The sequence below is a fragment of the Manis javanica genome, chromosome 4 (assembly GCF_040802235.1).
Source record: "Manis javanica isolate MJ-LG chromosome 4, MJ_LKY, whole genome shotgun sequence".
NCBI lineage: Eukaryota > Metazoa > Chordata > Mammalia > Pholidota > Manidae > Manis > Manis javanica.
The window spans coordinates 100,495,645-100,517,189 of record NC_133159.1 but is presented as its reverse complement, the minus strand read 5'-3'; the positions used below and the strand labels follow the sequence as shown (position 1 = coordinate 100,517,189).

The 21,545-nt window shown below is 43.2% G+C and overlaps 3 protein-coding genes and 1 non-coding gene across 7 annotated transcripts in view; 3 read left to right on the top strand and 1 right to left on the bottom strand.

The window, feature by feature from the left end:
- The first annotated feature begins 501 nt into the window (after nt 1-501).
- TMEM167B (transmembrane protein 167B) lies at nt 502-7,267 on the top strand. Of its 2 annotated transcripts, none has more exons than XM_017657956.3 (3): nt 502-659; nt 2,580-2,711; nt 3,254-7,267. In XM_017657956.3, exons 1-3 carry the CDS (start codon nt 650-652, stop codon nt 3,334-3,336), a joined length of 225 nt encoding a protein of 74 aa, XP_017513445.1. In that variant the 5' UTR covers nt 502-649; the 3' UTR covers nt 3,337-7,267. The 2 variants fall into 2 exon arrangements, with proteins under 2 accessions (XP_017513445.1, XP_017513446.1); XM_017657957.3 differs by having other exon boundaries at nt 2,580-2,772.
- On the top strand, nt 6,842-7,255 carry LOC118968970 (small Cajal body-specific RNA 2). The gene has a single exon (XR_005056851.2).
- On the bottom strand, nt 6,993-14,485 carry CFAP276 (cilia and flagella associated protein 276). Of its 2 annotated transcripts, XM_017657964.3 has the most exons (5): nt 14,277-14,470; nt 10,146-10,262; nt 9,516-9,631; nt 9,072-9,202; nt 6,993-8,646 (listed from the first exon to the last, which is right to left on the bottom strand). In XM_017657964.3, the coding sequence occupies exons 1-5, from the start codon at nt 14,355-14,357 to the stop codon at nt 8,576-8,578; spliced, it is 516 nt and encodes a 171-aa protein (XP_017513453.1). In that variant the 5' UTR covers nt 14,358-14,470; the 3' UTR covers nt 6,993-8,575. The 2 variants fall into 2 exon arrangements, with proteins under 2 accessions (XP_017513453.1, XP_073090556.1); XM_073234455.1 differs by lacking the exon at nt 9,072-9,202 and having other exon boundaries at nt 14,277-14,485.
- Nucleotides 14,486-15,366: 881 nt separating this feature from the next.
- Nucleotides 15,367-21,545, top strand: part of ELAPOR1 (endosome-lysosome associated apoptosis and autophagy regulator 1) — a 76,273-nt gene continuing 70,094 nt past the window's right edge. The window contains exon 1 of one of the 2 annotated variants that reach the window (XM_017657955.3): nt 15,367-15,692. In XM_017657955.3, coding sequence (XP_017513444.1) covers nt 15,540-15,692 — 153 coding nt within the window. In that variant the 5' untranslated portion in view covers nt 15,367-15,539. The remainder of the gene's footprint in view (nt 15,693-21,545) is intronic. The other variant, XM_017657954.3, reaches the window with a different exon arrangement.

Sequence of the window (21,545 nt, the reverse complement as noted above, 5' to 3'; positions counted from 1 at the left end):
TCTCATTAAGGAGTAAGAAGTGATGTATGTCAATTATTGCTCAATAAAACTGTGTGTGTGTGAGTGGGGGGGAATTCTAGTTTATGCAGAAGGGGGGAAAAAGGCGCGCCGCAAGGGCAGTCCTGGAGTCCTTCAGGGGCTGCTTCTTGACGCCTGGTGCCAAAGTTCTCTAACATGGAAGCCTGGACGGAGACCTGTCCGTAGCAGGTGGGCTGCTGCTTACAGACACACACACACACAAAGCAGCTGCCACAGCGCAAAATAAAGGGCAAAGCTTCAAGTCTTTATCTTTTCAAACACACCGAAGCGAGCAGGTCAGACTACGCCCCTAGGTCAGCACTAACGCAGCAGCGGCGCCCAGAGGATAACGGTTACTATGGCCCCGCCGGAAGCTTCCAGGACGGCGCTCTCCTTACCTATACGTCAGCACGCAAGCACCGCCCAACACACAAGTCTCTAGCTCGGCAATCTGCTAGCCACTTCTGATTGCGTTCGGCCCTCTCCTCCCTGTCCTTGCGCTTGCGTAGCACGGCGCCTACCCGTCGCCACGGCCCGAATCGGGAAGTGTCAAGCCGAAGCTGGGTTTCCCGGCCTCCGCCTCTACCACCGCTGACTTCGGACCCCCTAGCCAGGCCTGGGCCCAGCCGTCATGACGAACGGTGAGAGCCAAAGCCTAGAGCGGAGGATGGGAACGAAGGACTAGGGGAAACGCGGCGGGCGGGACCGGGACTGACGTGGCCGTTCTCCCGGCCCCACCCCACCCCCGTCCCCCCGGCCAGCCCTCCTTGCCTCCGGTACCCCTGACTCCTGTCCTCTACACCCATCTGAGTGCTGCCCCATCCCGTGCCCGTCCGGAACCCCCAGCGCCCCTCCTGCCGATACCCCGGGTCCTCGGTCCTTATCCTGTGCCTGCCCTTCTCTCCTAACGAGAAGTTCGTTCTGCCCCTTACAAACCTTGCGGAGGCTAGTTCCCGTTGAATTATTATTGCATTAGCACCGCGGGAAGGAAAGGATCCTTCTCCCACCTGCTATGTTCTCATACTTTCGGACAGTAGGCTCATTGGGAGGACCAAGAAATGAGAGGATCTCAAGCTCCACACTTGTTGGAGGTGGATGTAGATCCTTAAAAAAGTTATCCTTGTTTTGAGAAAATGCCAGAAAGCTTTCTTATTTGACTCTAAAGTCCTGTCTGGGTGATCCCTCTGGAGACCCTGGCTAGTGTCAAAAGGGTTGGATTTAGACGCTGCCTCTTTTAAATAATGTGACAGTTGCCAACCTATTTATCTGACCTAATTTTCCAGGCCTCTTCACACACTTCATAGACGTGATTTCTGAATTCCAGGGAAGGGCAGGAAGCAGGGCTTTTTTTAATGGTTTTTACAGTCAGTCTACAGGAAATAAAAAGAGAAGACCTCTTAATACGATTTAAGGGGTACACGAAAGTATTTCTCAAAAACACCTCCATAAACATGGCACTGAAGACTCAAATTTCGCCTCTAAATTTTGGCATTGTCTGCAAAAACTTATGGGAGAAAAAGACTCACATAAAGGGATGGTTCATCATAAAAACTTGGTGTCTGTATTATTAATTTATTGGATCCTTTATGTGACACCTAGCTGTGAGAGAGTTTTACTAGAGGCAGGGAGAGGGTGACAGAGTGGTCCAGAACAGGTAGATGCTGATTATCTAAAATATACTTTTGGAGCTTCCTGGGCCATCAGAGGTCCGAGCTTATTAGGCACAGTACCAGAAGGGACATCATGCAAAGAAAGAAAAGGTCGGAACCAGGAAATAAAAAGCAGTCTGGCAATAATTACTGGATAAATTTTAGTCACCCTCCCTCCTTTTGTGGTCTGCTTTCTTTTTGTTGCATTTAAGTGATTCATTGTACTTACCTGTACAAGAAATAGCTTGGTTTACATATGTAAGAAATAGACCTGATTGTTCAAAGTTTTTTACCCACAACTGTTGTACTATATTGAAAACTCAGATAATTTTTTCCCTTCAAGAATCTGTTGTTATTGTGCCAGAAATTTGGTTTGTGCGTAATCATGCATGAAGTGTAAGATAAACACAGGAAAGCTGTAGTCATATGGATTCCAACTCTTGCAATTTCCATAAAGCTTTACTTCTTGCCTGAACGTACTCTTCACCAACAGATGCAGATCTGTGAGATTTGGCTAAATATCTAGCTCTCCTTTATCACACAAGTGATTTATAATAAAAATCTCTGCTCATACGCCAACGATTCTTAGGCCTGTCTCAACCTGTTGCCAACATTGGCCATTCCTGAGAGGCTAAACCCACATAAACTGATGTACTGTTCTTAGGATTTGTAATTCTTGAAAGGGGAGGGAAAGGCTCAGTAAAATTGTAAGGGGGAATGTCTACAAGCAATTTGGGGAAACAAGAAGGCAAGCTTGTTGGTCTCAGGACCATGACTTGCCAAGGGTTGACAACAGGACAGTTGAAGTTATCTTAATACTGTATCACATTCTGTTCACCTTGAAATTCTCAAGTGTGATCACCTGTCCCAGGCTAGATTAACACCAAAGGTTTTCTTTTCTTCCTGTAACAGTGTACTCCTTGGATGGGATTCTGGTGTTTGGTTTGCTCTTTGTCTGCACCTGTGCCTACTTCAAGAAAGTACCTCGTCTCAAAACCTGGCTGCTATCAGAGAAAAAGGGAGTTTGGGGTGTGTTTTACAAAGGTAAGATTATATCCAGACAGGGAGAGGAGATTGGCATCTTTGGACATTTAGGTGCTACAAAGTCAGAAGTGGAATAGGCTGAGATTGATTTTGGTTCCACTTTTACAGAATTGTTTACTTTAATATCAGGGTATTTTCCATGGGAGAAAAGTATATAAACAATATTAGACTGGATTGGAATTGTTGAGAGGAAAATTTTCCCAGTGAAAGGTTTTACTGAAACTGTGGAAAGAATATATTGGAGTCTCTTTTAAGTTTTGATTTCATTAACTGAGATGCTTCTTTACTTTTTATTTTGGGCACCTTCATCTAGAATCCTACCCATCTAATATTTTTCAAAATAGGGCAAAATATAAACAGGCAGCATATTCACTTGAAGCCTAGAGGCTAAGTAGTGTTTAAGTACATACCCAGCTGGGCTCTTGAGACCCTTGGTAGGTCTCTTCATCATGACTGGAGAGTTCAAAATATTACCTTGAAAATGAGGACTTATGTGAAGGGCAGAGTGTGATGTCTTTTCTCTTTTTACTTTTGCCTGCTAGCTGCTGTGATTGGAACCAGACTGCACGCTGCTGTGGCAATCGCCTGCGTTGTAATGGCCTTTTATGTCCTGTTTATAAAATGAATTCCAAAGCATCCATCTCATCAACTTTCAGCCCAGGGGACGAGGGTGAAGAGCCTGTAGGGGGCCTGGGCCCAGCGTAGGAGAATTCAGCTAAAGTCATCCACATCCCCAGGATGACACCACAGCATCTGCCCCTACTGTATGTGGGAAATTTACTCACAGTACAAACATTTATGCTTCAGAGGACTCCAGAGCCAACTTCCTTTGGTCTGTGTGGAAATTAATCCTCAGCAGAGAGCGTATAATGTCCAGAGAAATTACACTCCTCAGTGATAAGATTACACACCTCCTGCTGAAAAAGCCTGTCACCTGTTCTGTTCTTCAGCCCCTCATCAGGATCTTTTCAAAACTGAGGCTCATTAGGGAAAGACATAGACTATGTTCAAACCTCTTGGAAGGAGAGATGATTTTCAAGACTTGATTTTTTTTCTGTTTGATTAGGATTTGGCATATTGAGGGGGAGTGGGGAGTTGGGTGGGAAACAGGATTATACAATGCCAAGAAATAATTTGGCATTGGAGATTTATCTTTCATACATCCATTTGGGAACATAAGAGAGAGGCATGGTCCTCATTGCAAAGACAACAGATGAAATAGCTATGCACTGGTAACTTGAGAGTTTTGCCAAGAGAATCTGTGCCTATGTAAGACTTGGGAATTATCTATCTGTGATGAGGCCAGAAAGCACAATATTTTGACAAGAAAAAAATGTTTTGTTCACCAGTATCCCCAAAAGGAGATTTCACCCCATTGAATGGTATATGGAAAATGAATCCACTGTTGCTATTTTCCTAAAGCTTTTTTTGTATTTTCTAAATTACTGAGTAAGAAGTAATGTTACTCAGTTTTAAATGTCATCATTAGGGGAAAGAGGAAGTACTGAAGAAATAATTGTTTAATATATTTACAGTTAGGGTAGAAGAAATAAACAGTATGTTAATTCATATACTAGTAAGGTCGTCTAGTATAAGAATTTATTGTGATGTTAGATGGAAATTTTGTTATCCAAGATACAAAGTTACTCTTTGTTTAAATCTGGGTTGTTATGGCAGTTTTTAGTTGATTGTTTTTCTTGGCCAACTCTTAATTATCTTCATTTTGCAGTACTTTTTAAGTACTCTTGGAAGTTCTATCTATTATAAGAACACGAGAAATTCGAACGAGTGTGAGAAGTTGCTGATATTCATAGGCATGTCTGGGCAGTTGATAGAATCCATGAATAAACTGAAGGTGTTTTCTAAAGAAAGGAAACAGAGGTTTGCAGTTGAGATTGATGGGCTTTTCCATGGAGTATGGTAAGTCCTGAGGAAATCATTTTAGATGACTCAATATTTGATGGGAAGACTTCCCCATTTCCTCTTCTTTATATCTGCAGAAGGATCAACTACTGTATTTATGAAGCCTTGAACTTCTCTTATAAAATATAAGAGTTGGTCTAAAATGAAATTATTGTAAAAAGCATAGACATAGATCTACCAGTTGAATTGTCCATTAAAGTAAGACTTAACAGTGGACAAGTTAGCTGTGGTTGACCTCTGTGTGGCAGTAAATTGCTTTTGTCTTACTCCAAAAAAAAACTAAAGCTGCTAGGAAGTTTAGGTTCTGAAATAAGCAGTTCAGTGCTTTGAGGGTTTCTAGAATTATAGAGAGTCATCAGGTAAACACTACATGTCTAATCATCTCAGAGTTGTGGCTGTTACCTCTTCAGGAATTGGTCCATAGGGTAAACTTTAATGACTCATTTGTTTTCCATTGTCATTTTTGAGGATCTCTCACAGGAGAGAAAGAAATCTAGAACAGGAAAGAAGAGTTACACCTTGTGGGTGTCAGTTTGGGACCTGTTGGCCAATGGGAATGTTACTCCCTGGAAATACAGGTTCAGCATGTTTTGCACTTGTTTTGTAGCTTTAATGACTTTTGTTTTCTAATAGGGCTAATGCCTCTAAGCTTGGTGCTTAGAGCTGCTTCATATTTTAAACTAGTTCCATTTCACAGTTCTAGTTCACAACAATTTTTACAGTCTACTGGGTGGGTCATCTTGACCTAAACTCTTGCATTGTTATATTTTGAGATGTTTTCATACCAGAATGTACCAAAAAGTGCACAGAATGAAGGTAATTGATAGGAAGGAACAAATACACAGCTTATTTCATTTCTTGACTTTATGTAAGCAGATAAGCAGAAACCTGTTTAACTCATTACTTTGGTTGATGTGTCATATATTTTTGACTGAAAAATTGTAGGAAGTTATTCCTTTAAGGGAGTCTTTTAGGGATGGAAGAATGGGGATAGCAATATTGCCTCAGATTCATACTGGCATCATCATAAACCCTGTATGCTAGGATGGAATGGAGTCAGCTTTTTATAGTTGAAATACAATTTTTTATTCACCATTGTCTGCACAAATCCTTGAAAATAAAATTCCTTTCCCTACTACTGTCTTTGCGCATTTTATTTGTCACATGCTGAATTTATTGAACTTTGTTCAATATTTCCCCTGGGTTCTGTCCATAGTATGCCTTTTTAGTTTACAGTAGTAAATACCATCATTTCTTTTGATTTATATACAAATAAATTTTGAGGTGTCTTAAAGTAGGTAACAACTCTCCAATACATTTTACCTACTAGTGCTATTAAAGTACAAGTGTCATCTGCCATCACCAACCATAAACTTCTTCATTCAAAGGAGGTTATCAGGTTAATCAGCCACACACCTAGAAAATCCTTGAGCTAATAGTATTGTGGTACATACGATGGGTACTTTCCCCCATTTGCTTATTCCAAATGCATGGTGGTCTGATGCAAGTCCAAATAACTTCACAAAATTCTTCTGATTTAACTCCCCCCTACCACATACCTATATTATTGAAAAAGAAGGAATAAAGATGTTAAAATTGTCCTCTTGGATGTGAAAGGAACTTATTCTCATATAATCACAATTATTTTTCTCTCTAGTCATGAGTTTGAAAGTCAAATATGTTTTAATGGATATGAAAGTAAATGAAGGTTTAGCAATGTGACTGCCATAGCATCGAGTAGTGGGTAGGAAGAGGGCTCTGTAAGTGAAGACAGGGGTGCGCCTTCCTACTTTTACTCATTTCAGGTATCCTGACTACCTATTCCTTGGACTTAAAATCTCTCACCTTTCCGTTTGGTAAAAAGTTTGCCCTCTCCCATGGGAGAAGGAGCTCCTGGGGAAGCTGATGCTGATAATGAACAGGTTTTGCCTTCTTCATGGGAAAGGAGTCATTCTCCTGAGATTGAATCATCCTGTATCCAGAATTTGAATCAAAGATCAAATAAAACTGTAGTTATGAATATACATACGTAGGCGCGCAAAGCTCAGAAGACAGCCACGATTTACGGAACCTAGGTTCCCCTCCGAGCCACGCGAGGGCAGCAAAGGGCGTACTCGCTGAGGGCCTGTGCTCTATGGTTCCTCCCAGAATCCTCTGAGGCAGGGGAGGAGCCGGAGGGGTTTAAAAGAGGGTGCGGACTTCCGCCTCTTTATCGGAGGGAGATCGGCTCGGGGTCTGTTTGGTATTGGTGCGTGGTGTGCGTGGAGGGCGCGTGCAGGCTTGAGTGTGTGAACTGACGAGTGAATGTGTGCGTGCGTGGGGCGTGCAAGGCGAGTGCATGTGCGCACCCCTGTGCCCTTCCCTCGCCTACACCTTGATCTTATTTGATCGGGTTGTGATCCCAACCCCGCCGGGCCGACCCGAAATGAAAAGCTCCCCTTCTGCGAAGCCTCCTCTTCGGGGCGCTGTGCAGCAAGGCCCCTTGGGCGGCGGCAACGCCGCGGTCCCGGAGGTCCCGAAACCGGTCCGATGGGGCCCGGCGCTCAGAAGTGATGAATTGATCAGATAGACGAGGCCGGGGTTGTCCTGAGCCACTGATTATCGAGGCGATTCTGATCTGAGCCCGGCCCCAGGGTACCGCCGCCCAGCGCGCTGAGGAACGAAGGCGGAGGGTGAATGAGCTGTCGCCCCTCCCGCGGGAGCTGGAAGCAAATGGGATCCTTGTCATGAATTTTAGTATGGTATCTACTAACACGGGTGCCCCCTGGCCTAAAGGCACTGTACAGTCCGCCACCGAATTAGAGGTCTATATGCATGTCTGTATGTGTGTATATATCCATAAGCACTTGGAGGGCTAACAAGAATTGAGATTCCAGGGACCAGCCCCAGATTTACTGAATTAGAATTACCAGAAAAGGAATCGATATTTTTCAAAGCCTGTATGCACGGATTACAGCAATAATTTTTTTGTTAAGTGTCAGATTAATCAGATAAGGTGATTATCCAGAGTCACCTTTCTTGCCACTTTCAGCCATTCTAAATAAAGTGAACTGAAACTTCACTTGGCAGCAGGTACTATCTTAAGAGATTGGAGTATCACCATGGAAGAGGGGCTGTGACAGTTTGGTGGTATTTAAGAACACTGCATATAAGTACAGGAAAAAGCGTTTTCATATCTGAATTATTCAACAATGCATATGCTAAGCTTAGAAATGGGAATTTATTGTATAATAAATAAATTGTAGGTCTGCCATTTCTTGCCCTAACAGGTTCCTATGAATAACTTAATAATTGTAAAAACAACATGCATGTGTCCATTTTTAGATACCTTCAAACCCCAGCACCAGACTGTTGAGCCATGTTTATAACATCAGGGACTATATTTCACAGCACAAAATGACATAGAGAAAAGGGAAGTTGACTCCCAGGCAAGGAGACAGTAGCAGAGTTAGAGAATGAACAACAGAAAGGAGCCAGTATCAGGATGATAGAGCCCTAGCAAATGACCAAATCCAGGTCTGAAATCTGTTAATTGTGACCTCAGAATAAATATTAATGCTGCATAGAGCTACTAAAACCACAATGTATGCTTTTTAAGATATTCTTGTTTCACCAACACTTAGTGCCTGTCGCAAGAAATGTCGAATGGCTGTATCTATATGGTTGGAATGACTGTAGTTTATGAAATATGTCTCCTGCCAAAAATGCTGTTCTGTCCTAAATCCTTTTTAGCAAGATAACTTGAAAGTTGAAAATAATGCCAAAGAGGACTAGTTTCTGTAAGTAGGGAAACTTTCCTCCCATATTTTAAGAGTAGGCAAATGGCAACTCAGTCCATGGGTAATAGACACTTCAGACTTCATCTTTCACAAATCTGTTCAGTGGAGGTGGGTGACAGCATGTTCCACTATGATGAATTAGTCCAGGGCCTAATGTCAACATTAGGTGGAGAAGAAGCCACCGTCGTTTTTTCGGGAATAGCCTCCATTGGTGGCTCCAGTGTGAGGGGACACTGTGGAGAAAAGAGGGAGTGGGCTGTGAATTTCAGATCCTTTGCCTTTTCTGGGAACCTGTAATCATCCATCCATTTATGGCTAATATAAGAAGATTCTTGTAACATTTCGGGAAACTGATATACAGGACTGATGGGAGGAGGCTATAGGTCTTCCACTCCTAGGTTGCCCTTTGCAGGAAATTTTGCCCCTTAGACCAAAGGCTGACTTAGAGGCTCTGAAAGTTATTGGATTCATTTATTAGTTCTATAGTTATCATGTCCCTTGGTATTAGTCTGATGTGTGCCAACTTAATCACTGCTGTTCCAAGAGCCTCAGCATTCCCTGAAGTTCCCTAATGCCCAGTCACTTCAACTCCCTGACTTCTGGGTCCATTAAGAACTCTAATAGCACTCATTTGCCCACTCATTCTTCTAACCCTTACCTATGGATCCCTGGATGCTGTGGATAGACTCCTTCTTAGGGTTGATCCACTGTCTGATGTTAGCTTGGGAAGTGATGGGTGGTGGTGGAGGAGGGGCTAAAAATTCTCCAGGGAATTGGATCTTGTTGATTCTTAGAAAACAGGGTGGGGAAGAACAGGGGAGAGTGAAATAAGGAGGAGAAAAGTGAGGAGGGATAGTTGCATGCAACCTCAAAAATAAAGCAGCCAAAGGCTATTTTTACCCTCTGTGGAACAGATTTTGTTTATACAAATGAGCACAATCTTGGTAATAAATATACAGAAATTACATTACACATAAAAATGTAAAATAGAAATTGTATACAAATGAGTACCTATTTCCTTTGTTATTTCCCAGGTGACACTACCTTACATGATTGGATGGCATTGTCCTTAGGGTGGAGAGACTCCACATCTACCACTTACCCATGGATATCCTGGGTGGTCTCCTGCTGTATCAATATCTCACTTTTGTTCTTGAATGTCTCTGTATGGTGGTTGTACAAGGCTGCTAAGCGGAAATCCAGGTCATCCTTTGGTATCTACAGAGAAAGTCAGCCCATCCCAGGGTTAACCTGCTACCTCTGTCCCCAGATCTAGTCAGATTCTGCTGAGCTCTACTCTTCCCCAAGAGTGGACTGAACCCCTTTTGGGTTTGAGATCCACCAACTCCTTACATACCAAATTGTTGTACATGATGGCTTAGCTCTTGTCAATATAGAATTGTGTCTCCTACGATCAGGTCTAAGGAATGGTGAACACTCAGTGGAGGTGGGAATTACTTTACGTCCTTTGCTTAGGCTTAATAGGCCTCACCTCATTCATGGTTACAGTCAGAAAAATGCAAAGTCTGGTGAGAAAACGATATGCTCCAGATAACCAGCTAGAGCAAACCCCAACCGCCTGACTTCCCAGAGGCCAGATAGGTTGGTATTTGGTAGAATTTGGATTGGGACAAAATAAAGATGCTGAAGCAGTCAGGGACAGACTAGCTTTCAAAAATGATATTGAGTCTTAAGTGGATGTAAAGAGAAGTAGCATTTTAGTGCTAGGTACCTGAGGATCAAAAAAATAAACATCCTGCCTCATGGAGGTAATCGTGGGAGTTGAGCTGAGCCGATTCCAGGGTTCCTGTTGCTGAGCAAGGTGAGTTGGGTTCTTATATGGCACTTTCTGCAAAAGAGAAACCACACCCAGGACCTGGTTACAGGAGGCCTTGCTGTTGCGGTGGCTTCAGTGACTCCCTCCCCTTATTCCATCCTATTTTAATTGAATCTCAGAGGGACACATGAGAAGAGAATGATAAGCGGCAAGACTCCCAGGCTTTTGATCCTCCTAAGTTTTCGATCTTAGAACTGACAGAAATGGGCCAGAAATATAGGGAAGGGGGCAGGTGGGGCAGGGGGAAAAGGATGGGGAGAAGATAGGCATAATGGTGAGCTCAGATTTGGATGTCTTGAGTTTGAAGAAAAGGTAAGACATCCCCATGAAGTTAACAGGTAGAAAATTGGAAGTGTGCAACTTGCTGGAGGAGAGCTCAGGACAAGTAATAGAGATCTGGAGGTTGTCCACATGAAGTAGAAGCTGAAGCCTGCAAATAGGAATGTGGCCAAAAGGGAAGAAGTAGCTCATGATTGCATAATAGCATAACCTGGGAAGGGGCAGGGAAGAGAAGGACACTATGAGGCAAGCAGACAGAAAAATCAGGAGAGTGCAGTGTCTAAGTAGAAGCAAAAATTCTGATAAGCAGGGAAGGGTCATTGTGTCTGCAGGAAGGTCGAAGAAAAAGTCCATTGGACATTCAATCTAAAATAAAATCCCATAAATAAATGACTGAAAAGCTCGTAACTGATTTCTTCATTACATGTAAAATGCCATATGTAGCCCTAGTACCTAGCAAGGTGACTTAACGATGTTCAAAAATGAAATATTGGTTAAATGAGTCACTGAATTCCAGTGAGCACAACTCCAGTATCTGATGTTGGAACCCTCTTCCCCTGCTATATATGGTAAACTACTGTGCAACTCAGATCAAGTAGACATTAATTAAATGGTACGTCTCAGGCACTCTGCTATCACCAAGAAAGATGAAAAGTGAAACAAAACTACAAATATATATGATGCACACAGTGGCAGCTCTCCTCCTCGCATTTCTTGAATGCCACATAAGCCTCATCATCTCTATCACAGGATGAGATTGTCTTTCATTGAGAATGTCAAGATGCATGACATCTTCACATACACCTTCCTTCCATTTTGGAAAGGAAAGTCCCTTTTACTCAGGAATAACTCTCTTCCCTGAATCCAGCCCTTCCCCTTGCACCATCCTATCAACCCCTGTACCCAGCTTCCCTCCTCGTTCCTTTATCACTGTCTAGCTACCACTCTATCACTTTCCCTACAGAACCAGACTTCCTTAAGAGTCATCATTAGTTTCATCAGGGAAATGTAAATCAAAACCACAATGCGGTATCACCTCCAGTTAGAATGGCCACTATTCAAAAGACAAGAAATAAAAAGTGTTGGTGAGGATGTGGAGAAAAGGGAACCCTCCTACACTGTTGGTGAGAATTTAAATTGGTACAACCACTGTGGAAAGCAGTATAGAGGTTCCTCAAAAAACTAAAAATAGAAATACCATTTGACCCAGTAATTTCACTTCTAGGAATTTACCCAAAGAAAACAAAATCTTTGATGTTTATCACCCTTATGTTTATCGCCACATTATTTACAATAGCCAAGACACGGAAGCAACCTAAGTGCCCATCAATAGCTAAATGAAAAAAGAAGATGTGGTACACATACAGAATGGAATAATATTCATCTGTAAGAAAAACATCCTGCCATTTGCAACGACATGGATGGACCTAGATGGTATTATGCTCAGTGAAATAAGCCAGGAAGAGAAAGACAAATACCATACGATTTCACTTATTTGTGAAATATGAAAACAAAGCAAAACAGAATGACAAGAACAGCAGCAGACTGATAGACACAGAGAAGGAACTAGTGGTTACCATGGGGGAAGGGGTTGGGGGGAGTGGATGAGGAGTGTGAGAGGGATAAAGGGCCACAAAAATTTTCAATCATAATATCAGTTGGTCACAGGGATGGTAGTACAGCATAAAGAATATATATAGTCAATGATTCTGTAACATCTTCCTGTATTGACAGTAACTGCACTACTGGGCATGAGAATTTAATAATGTAGGTAATTGTTGAACCACTGTGTTGTATGTTTGCAACCAACATAAGATTGTATAGAAACAATACTTCACTTAAAAAAGAAGAGTCAGGATTAGCTATTTCCACTTCTTCCCCATTGCCATCCCTCTTCAGCCCACTGCAGTCAGGTGTCTGCCTCAACCACTCACTGAAACTGCTCTTGCTGGTGACCAATGATCTTTGTGTCCAGGTCAGGTGGATCCTTTCCAAACCTGGTCTTCTTTGACTTCTGCAGTTTCTGGCACCATGATCCTGATTCCCCTGAACGTTCTCTCCATCTTCTGTAGGTCCAGCCCCTCCTGGGTTTTCCTCCTGCCTCTAGCTACTGCTTCTCAGCTCCCTTCTCAGCCCTGCTCTCTCTCTCCCTTAGACTATGGTATTCTCCAGGGGATTCTTTTCTGCTTTTCTTCCATTTGCTGCATGAGCTCATGCCCTCCTGTAGCTTCAACAACCAAATGAATCCTGTGGCTTCCAGATACACATCTTCAGCTCAGAACTCTCAACCAGGTTGCTTGCTATTCATCACCACTTAAATGTCCCACAGGCACCACAGTCTATATAATCGATCTGATCATCTTTCTCCCCAGCCCTGCTTCCTCTGGATGCCTTAATAGGTGGTGTCACTTAAGCCCTCAGAAACTTAGGAGTTATCTAGACCTATGCCCGTTCTTGGGCCCACGTGCAGTCAGCCAGCCAAAAAGTCCCATCAGTTCTGCCTTTTTTCCCTTTCCCACATCTACAACTTACCTCCATTACTAGCATCACTGCCTTTGCCCCATTATTGCCCTGGAGAGTACTGCCTCTTAGCTGATACTTCTTGCTCTATTCCCATCCTGTCCAATTCACTGCCATTTATGCTTTCTAAAACACCCAGCTAGTGTATCACTCCAGTGCTTAAAATCCTGATGTGCTTCCCCTGCACCTCCAGGGTGACATCCTAGCTCACTGCCATGGTATACACAGCACACCCAGCTAACAAGGTCTCCACTCTCTCCACTCCTCCATCTCACGCTGATGCTCCAGCCATTCTGACCTCTTTAGCCCAAAACGGGCCAAAATCACCCATTCTCTCCTTTCTGTGTATGTGCACCTGCCGCTTCCTTTGTTGTGAACGTCAGGTTCCTGTTTCCTTCTTCTGAACTCACATTCCACCTTCTCTCTCACCCAGCCCAGGTAATATTTGGATGTCAAAACTGGCCTGCTTTGAGAAGCTTTCCTTTAAGCTCTCAGTTCTCCTGTCACAGCACTCGTGTTATTTTGCAAGTATTTTTGCTGTTGCTATTGTCAGTCCAGCTTTTCTACTAAAGTTCCTTTAGTGCAGGAGCTATATCTAATTTATCTGTATATTATACCTCAGTGTTTAGCAGAGTACCTGGCAAGCAGTAAATAATAAATGCTGAATAAACAAAAGGAAGCTCTTTGATTTTGTTATTAAGCCACAATTACTATTTAATTCACCTTATTTTGCACCATTTCAAAAATCCCAAACACTTCTACCAGAAAAAGATCATCTAAATTCCCAAATTCCTGACACACACCATACACATTTCAGCATCAATCAGATGGCAGAGAAGTTGTGAGGACAGATGTAAAAAGTTTGACCCGGTGGCTTTCAGAGGATTGTTCCCATTCCATGTCTTGCATCTCCTTACAGAACAGCTGTCCAACAGGACAAGGGGTGGCTTGGGGGAACCTGGGCCTGTTTAAGCTCCATTATACGATCAGTGCTTTGGGCAGAGCCCCTTGTTCCTTTGGACAAGAGCTCTACTTCCCTCTGTTCAAAAGCATCCCTGAAACTCTAGCTGGCCTGAATATGCGGTCATGGAGGCAGGCTGAGACGGACGTCTCTGTACCTGACCGTCCTCACTAGAGTCCTTTAAGTTACCATCTATGCCTGTCAAGTTGACAGAAAGAAAACTGCAGTCGACCCTGCTGGGAATCTGCGCAAAAAACCCACAGTACCTTGGAAACCTGCAGTTTTCCCAAGTAGGAACCATCGTTATCCAACTTCGGGGGCTGGAAAGGGTCTTCCATGGGAGGCATACTAAAAAGCCGAGCGAAACGCTCTTACGAGAGGTGGAAGGCCCGCACTGACGCACACAATTTTGCACGCGGAGGACCCGGGTCACAATTGTTAGGAAATCCCAGTAGCGGTTGCCAAGCAACTGCCCGACCCTCTGGGACTGAGGTGAGTTACCTTCGAGAAGGGCGCCACCTGGCGGTCCAAGAAGGGAGGCGCCCGGGAGGAAGCTACTGGGAGCACAGAGGGAGAGCGCCCTGAGCTTTCCAAGAACTGGATTTGCACTCCTAAAACAGTGGAAAAATGCCGGCCTCTCGGCGTGCAGGACTAATACAAAAAACTTCGGTTGAGGAAATAAGTCCTAAAAGATGACCAAGAAGTGTTCTTCTCCTTCGCATTTAACAAAAGGATTTTTCAAAGCAATGAGAAGAATAGGGGTGTCAAGAGACGGAATAGCCCACGTGTCATGCTTGAAAATGTGCAGGCTAAGGCAAACTACCCTTGCTTAATTCGGCTTAACTAGACGAGTCCGAAGGCTTTTCATGTAGCTAGTTACAAAGTCACGGATGGATTTGGCAGGATGGAAGCAGATCTCCAGAAGCGGCTGTTGCAGTAGATGACACCCACCAGGGCCCCTCTTTTAGGATGTAACTTCTAGAGCAGAGATGGCGTCTCAATCCTCTTTCTATCGCTTCACACATAGGAGGTGCTTAATAAATGTTTGTCGAACGCCATGTCTGCAAAATTAGAGATGCTCATAAACGACCCATGGCCCGAAAGGGCACTGGAAAATACGAACTTGGTGGCAATGGCTTGGAGGATGTTTCTACCGCGTTCTTTGCATGTGCCTGCCTGCTGCGCCGGTTGCAGGCCACGGGCGCGCGCACTCCCACGCCGCGCGCGCCAGGGCGGCGGCTGCCATGGCGACTGGCAGGTGAGCGGCAGAGGAGCGCGTGGTCCCTGCCCCACCCACCAGGAGCGAAAGAGGAGGCGGTTGCCAAGGCGACGTGGGTAGGAGGAGGAGAGTAAGGAAGGAGGAGGAAGGATGGGCGGCCTTGGAGTAGCCGCAGGGAGGTGACTGAAGCGAGCCCAGCCCCTTGCATCCTCCCCCAGTGAACCTCCCTCCCCCTTTTTTCCGTCTTCTGCCAGCAGTAGAAGCCGCCGCAGCACCTGAACCGCTGCCGCCGCTCGCTCAGGACAACGTTATGGCTGAGCCTGGGCGCAGCCTCCATCCCGCTGCCGGAGGCAGGGGAGGGACTGAGCAGCGCACACTCCGGCTTCTGCGGCTGCTGCTCTGGGTTGGGACCGCCTTCCAGGTGACCCAGGGAGCGGGACCGGAGCTTCACGCCTGCAAAGAGGTACTGTCCTCCCCGACCTGACCCCACTTTGGACCAAAAATCTTGGATCCCAGCGGAGACCAAGGGCACCTAGGCAGTTTCCGAGGACACGGAGTTTAGGCTTCTCTGGGGATGAGGCATCCAGGGGAGGGAAGAGGAGCAGACTGGCGTAATGGAGAGGCCAGCCCGCCGGAGGACCCGCGAAATAGATCATCCTCACAGCTTGGGGTGCTGAGTGCAGGGGGAAAGGTCCCAGCTGCAAGGAGCCGAGGAGGGATCTGGGTTCCTGGGCTCAGGACATAGGTTGTTTTCCAGCTGGGATGAAATTACCTTAAAAGTGGTTGCAAACAAAAGATTATGTACAAAGGGGCAAAATAGAAAGTGGGAAAGGGGAGTAGCGGGATCAGAAAGGAGTTAGGACGGCGAGAGGCAAATAGTGGAGCGAAGTGCAAATCCTTATGGCTTTATCATGGCTTCAAAAAAGGTGTTTCAAGTTGGGAGATGTGCGAGCGGGACTGAAGTATCCATCACCTCTCTGTCCCCTCGGTATTAAACACCCAGTTACTTTGCTGGCTGCTAACCATGAACCCTCTTTTATAACTTTGCCTCCCTCGGTGCACTTTGTTCAGTGTACCTGACAGTACACTGCCCATCTTGACCAGACTTGGAGTTCTGTAATATCTCACTTTCCACCAATTTCTACTTTCCTTCTCTGGACTTCTGCTGACATATGCCCTAAGACTTTTTCAAGGTGTTTCTAAAATGTTGCCAATATGATTCGGATGATAGGCAGTGAATGTCTTCCAACCATAAAAGCCTTTCAAAGATTCTTTTGGGAGGAACATAAAAAGGTATTAAAGAGTAACAGAATTCAGTAGTTTGAATAGTATTGAAATAACAATATTTGGTTGTCCTCTGAGTAACTTCTTTTTTAACCATATGGCAGAGGCAGCAACAAAATATTTACAGAAGCATGGGGAAGGCCAAATAAAAGTTGTTCTGTTATCTCTGTGAAATGTGAAAGGCTTTCTAATACATAGAGTCTAGCCCTGTAAACACAATTTCAAATGCCATTCTTGGCTAATGTTTTGAGAGGTTGAAATATTTTTTATGCATTGTCAGTTTTAACTGATTATTAGCAACTGCCCCATCCCATATGGAAATATATTAAGAAGGTGTTTTAACCATTAGAATGTTAAACATAGGTCATGAATAAGTGAGAGAGGAAGCAGATAATTTGTGTGTGAATAAAGATATTTGACTTCATTCATGGGTATGACACAAGTGACCCCATTCTGTGTGACCTTTGGTAAGTTTCATCAGACCCAGTGACCACCTGCCCTGGGCCATCTATATTTCCACTCAGCCACTCTATGACTCGTTTTAAAGATGGCTGGGAACAGGGTGGTTTTGTCAGAGACTGTGGCCTACTGGTCTTGGTGGCCTGTAGTTTAACCAACTGAGATAACCAGTTCAAGCCAGCCCACTGGCCTAAGAATCCAACATGGGAGTCTCCTGAGTGGAAGGAAGGTAAGAATCTTATAGTTCAACTACTACTACCTGTTGAGATCTTTGTTAACTATGGAAAATGTGAGACATTTTAGAAATAAACACTTCAGATCATCTTGGTTTGGAGGGAAGATAGAATATTGGTATTTGAGAACTCTGGCTTGTGTACAGATTTTGCCTGAATTTCTTTTAAATCATCTAACATTTGCCTAAGCAAAAGGTCTTGCCACAGAGCAGGAGCTTAGGGCTCAGGAAAGTGGGAAGCTGTGGTACTCGACACACCAGGGTTCCCTTCCCTGCCTTTTACTTACCACCCAGTTTTGGGATCCACAGAACGGGATTTTTAATAACACCTACCACAGAAAGTATCACTTTGAGGATTGAAAGAGAAAATATCAAGACACAAATTAGAGTTACCTAACCCCCTTTCCCGTTCAGCTTCTTTACTAGTAGATCCACACCCCACACCAGAGTGAAAGTGACTTAGGAGTCACGCTCATTGGCCACAGGCGTCAGCAAATCCTGTTTACATTTTCCTTGAGCAAACAGTGGCTGCTGTACAACCTTGACTCCAAAACAATAAGGAAAAGAACAAACCCACTATTATAATATTTTGCATTTGGCTATATGAACTGACCCAACAAGTTTGGGGGCTTCCTAGTTGGTGAAAAACGAATTCAGAGTAGACTAGCCCTTCTCCGTTCTTTATCTTCATATGAATTTCTTGAAAGTTTACATTGGATATTAATGGCAGGGACTCTTATCAGGCCAAGGCCTACCCTAGAGGCAACATCGCTGTTCCAGGCCTCATTTCTGAAGTCTGAGGCTTCCCTCTGGATCTAATCAGGAAACAGAAAGGTTTAGCATGAGGCCTAACCTGATGTGGCCAAGCACAGGGAATTCTAGATTGCCAACCTTGTGCCAGGGCTTGGCGTTCCTTTCGGTTTTACGGTAATCAGAGGGCACCGGTGGAACTAAACAATCCTGTATGGTGTTTGTCTTCATGAATCATTTCTTCAGCCCTGTGCTACCCAGGCCAAGTGCTGACTGAGAGCCAAAGGAGCATTTCCTATAGCACAGTGAATCTCAATCAAATGAGATAGGACCAAAAAAGGCCTTCAACATATCTGCCTTGTCCTGAGGTTCTAGTGCTAATTGCCCCCAAAGGGAATTCCCAATCTATATTGAAAAATCCATAGGGTTTAGGAACCTGGCATACAGATTGTAATAAAATAATCTGAATGAGTGATGATTCTGCCACTTAGTAAGGATACTACTTTGAGCAAGTTAATTAACTTCTGACAGCCTCAAATTCCTGATCTATAAAATGGAGATAGTAATACTTTGTCACAGGGCAATTTAAGGATTAAACTAAATTAGATAACACATATAAAGTGCTTAGTATATACGCTTGACATGTCATAGGTGCTTAATATTTGTAGGCAGAAAAGATAAGTACAGAAATAATGACGTATGCATGATGACATAAGTTAACTTGTGGTAAACAATGCAGAAGTGGCAATGTAGATGTTGATAGGAAAAGAAGAAAACATTTTGAACAGTTGGCACTGGACCTACTTCTGGAATCATCAGTAGAATTTCAATGGGCAGAGATGGAGGAAAGGTGCTCTCTAGATGCAGGGAGGAGTCTAAGGGAAGATCCTGGGATTCCAAGTAGACCAGGTGGCTGAAATGTGGAGTGGGGTGCAGTAGAGGATTGCCAACCTGGCATATGAAATAGCTGTGGGGTGTAATAGAAATCAAGGTTGAAAAATTAGAAACTAAGTGGAGAATCCTGGAGGGATTTCTGGCAGAGATAGCAGCCTGCTAGAGTGGATTAGCATGAATATAAAGTAAACATGGTTGAGGTAGGCCAAGAGGTGACAGTAGAGATGGGAGTAAAGATTTTATTAAGGTCAGGGAGGAGGGTAACAAAAAGGCTGCACTGAGGTGGTGGTGGGATAAATTGAAAGGCATAGATATGAAAAGAGTGCTGAAGGTAGAGGTTAGAGAACCTGGCAACTGTTTCAAAGTGTAGAGGGTTGGTGAGGGGCAAGGCAGGGATTTCTGTCAGGATTGTAGAGTGGGAGTGGGAGGGTGCTCCTACCCAAGATGCAGAAAGAACAGTTTCAGGAGCAGTGATGGCCTTTCAGAGTTCTGACTTCCCTGGGATCAGCCCCTGGTCTAGGCAGAAAAAGTCCTGAGGCACTGGTGTGCTGCTTCACTGTATGTCCAATATTCCTGCCTGTGTTTGGTTCTAATGCATTATTCAAGGCTTGAACTGCAGCAGGAAATGGGTGGATCTAGAAAATGTTCAGGACCCCTGGGCTTTCGGGAAATAGTTCACCAGAAGTAGAAGATTTAAAAGACTACTGTGGTTGGGAACCACCAAGGTTGGGTATTTCAAACATCCTGCCATATTTGGTGAAGAGAGAAAATCAAAATTCTCAATTTATTATGAAGTACTTATAGGATAGCAAGATGTACTGTTTTTGTTTGATATCAGAGAGCGCTAAAGAATAACAGATTCTTGAGATTTGAACACATTTAGAAAGTCACTTTGTCTATTCTCTCTGAAGATAAGAATACACTAAAACTGAACCTGACTGGTAATTATCTGATTTATCTTTGAGAAAAAAATTTCAAATGAACAAAAATGACACATTTCATGTGCAGAAAAATTGGAAAATATAGGCAAATAAGAAGAAGATAGTAATGGTCACCTATAATCCTGTCCCTCAAGCTGTCCTTCTTGTGTATATATTTGCGAGAGGGAGGCAGAATAATGGCACAGGGTGTGGGGTCTGGTTAACACTGAGGGCCGGGTTCACTTTCCGGCTCCTGCATTCAGCAACTCTATAACACTGGAAAAATTATTTAATCACCTCACACCTCAATTTCTTCATCATTAAAATGGGAATATTAATAGAGGGCACTAAATTACTGTGTTATGACAGTTACATGAGTTAATACTCATGAAGTGCTTCCACCAATTCTTGGTGCACAGCAAGTAACACATGTTAGCTGTTAGATGAGATTCTCAGTGGAAGTGTAATTAACGTGGTCTTATGGTAGTACAAAGTGAATAAGAATTTAATGGTGGTAAAACTGGGTTGAATTGAAAGGGTAAAAAAGAGTAGACATGAAAGATAGTCTGAGAAAAAAGTGGATAGAACTTGGCAAAGAGAGGCAGAAGAGCAGAGCAGTTAAGAGTCTGGAGTTGTGCTGTCCAGATATGGCAGCCACTAGCCGCATGTGGCTTATGAGCACTTGAAATGGAGCTAGTGCAGTTGAGGAAATGAATTTTTAATTTTAATTTTAATTAATTTTAAGTTAAAATGGATACTCATTTCAATTATGAAAAACTATTAATTGTGTTTGGAACAACTTGAGTATGTGACTCTACCTTCTTGACTGTAAGTTTTATGAAATCTAGAGATCTCATATTTCTGATGAAAATTTTCCCACATCCAAATTGAGATGTGCCATGGGTATAAAATACATCCCAGATTTGGAAGACATAGTACAGAGAAAAGAATCTAAAATATCTCAAATGTATCTTATACAGATTACATGTTGAAATGATAATGTTTTAGGTATTATCTGAATAAAATGTATTATTAAAAATAATTTCATTATTATTATAAAAATAAAAATAATTAAAATGTGACTACTGGTTTTAAATCTTGTTATATGGCTTGCATTATGATTTGGCCTGGAGGTGATGGCTTTGCAAGTCTAGTGTGTGCAGTAAAATCCTAGTTACCTTTTCAGCTACATTGTCTTGGGCAAGATACTGACCTCTCTTCACCACCATTTTTCCATCTGGAAAATGCAGATAATTTAATTTTTGTCTTCCGTGGACTGGTGGGAAGTTTAAGCAAGATAATGCTGAAAGTGTTTTGCAAAATGCATGGCATGTAGTGAGCACTTAATAAATGTTATGCTTGTTACTGTTTTAGGATTTTCTTTTAAAAAAATTTGACAGAACATCATTCCAAGTCATTAAAATGATCTTGTATGACATCATCTTAATGAGGAACTGGATGAACTACCCTGGCGAATCCCTAATGACAACCCTTTCACTTTGACTGCCTGCTTTAAGCCCATTCCTTCTCATCTTCTTAATGTAGGTCAACAAGTCTTTCCTCTTCCTTAAGTCATCCATTTTTCTTCTCTACTGAATCATTCCTATCAATCTGCAAAGGTAATATTATAAAATCTCCTATCTTAAAAATAGGTGAAAAAAACCCCAACTACTTTCCTTGAGTGACATTTCCTCCTCCAGCTGCCACCCTGTTTTACTGCCCCCCCTTTATAGCAAAGGCCCTTAAAACCTTGTCTATAATCACTGTCTCTAAATCA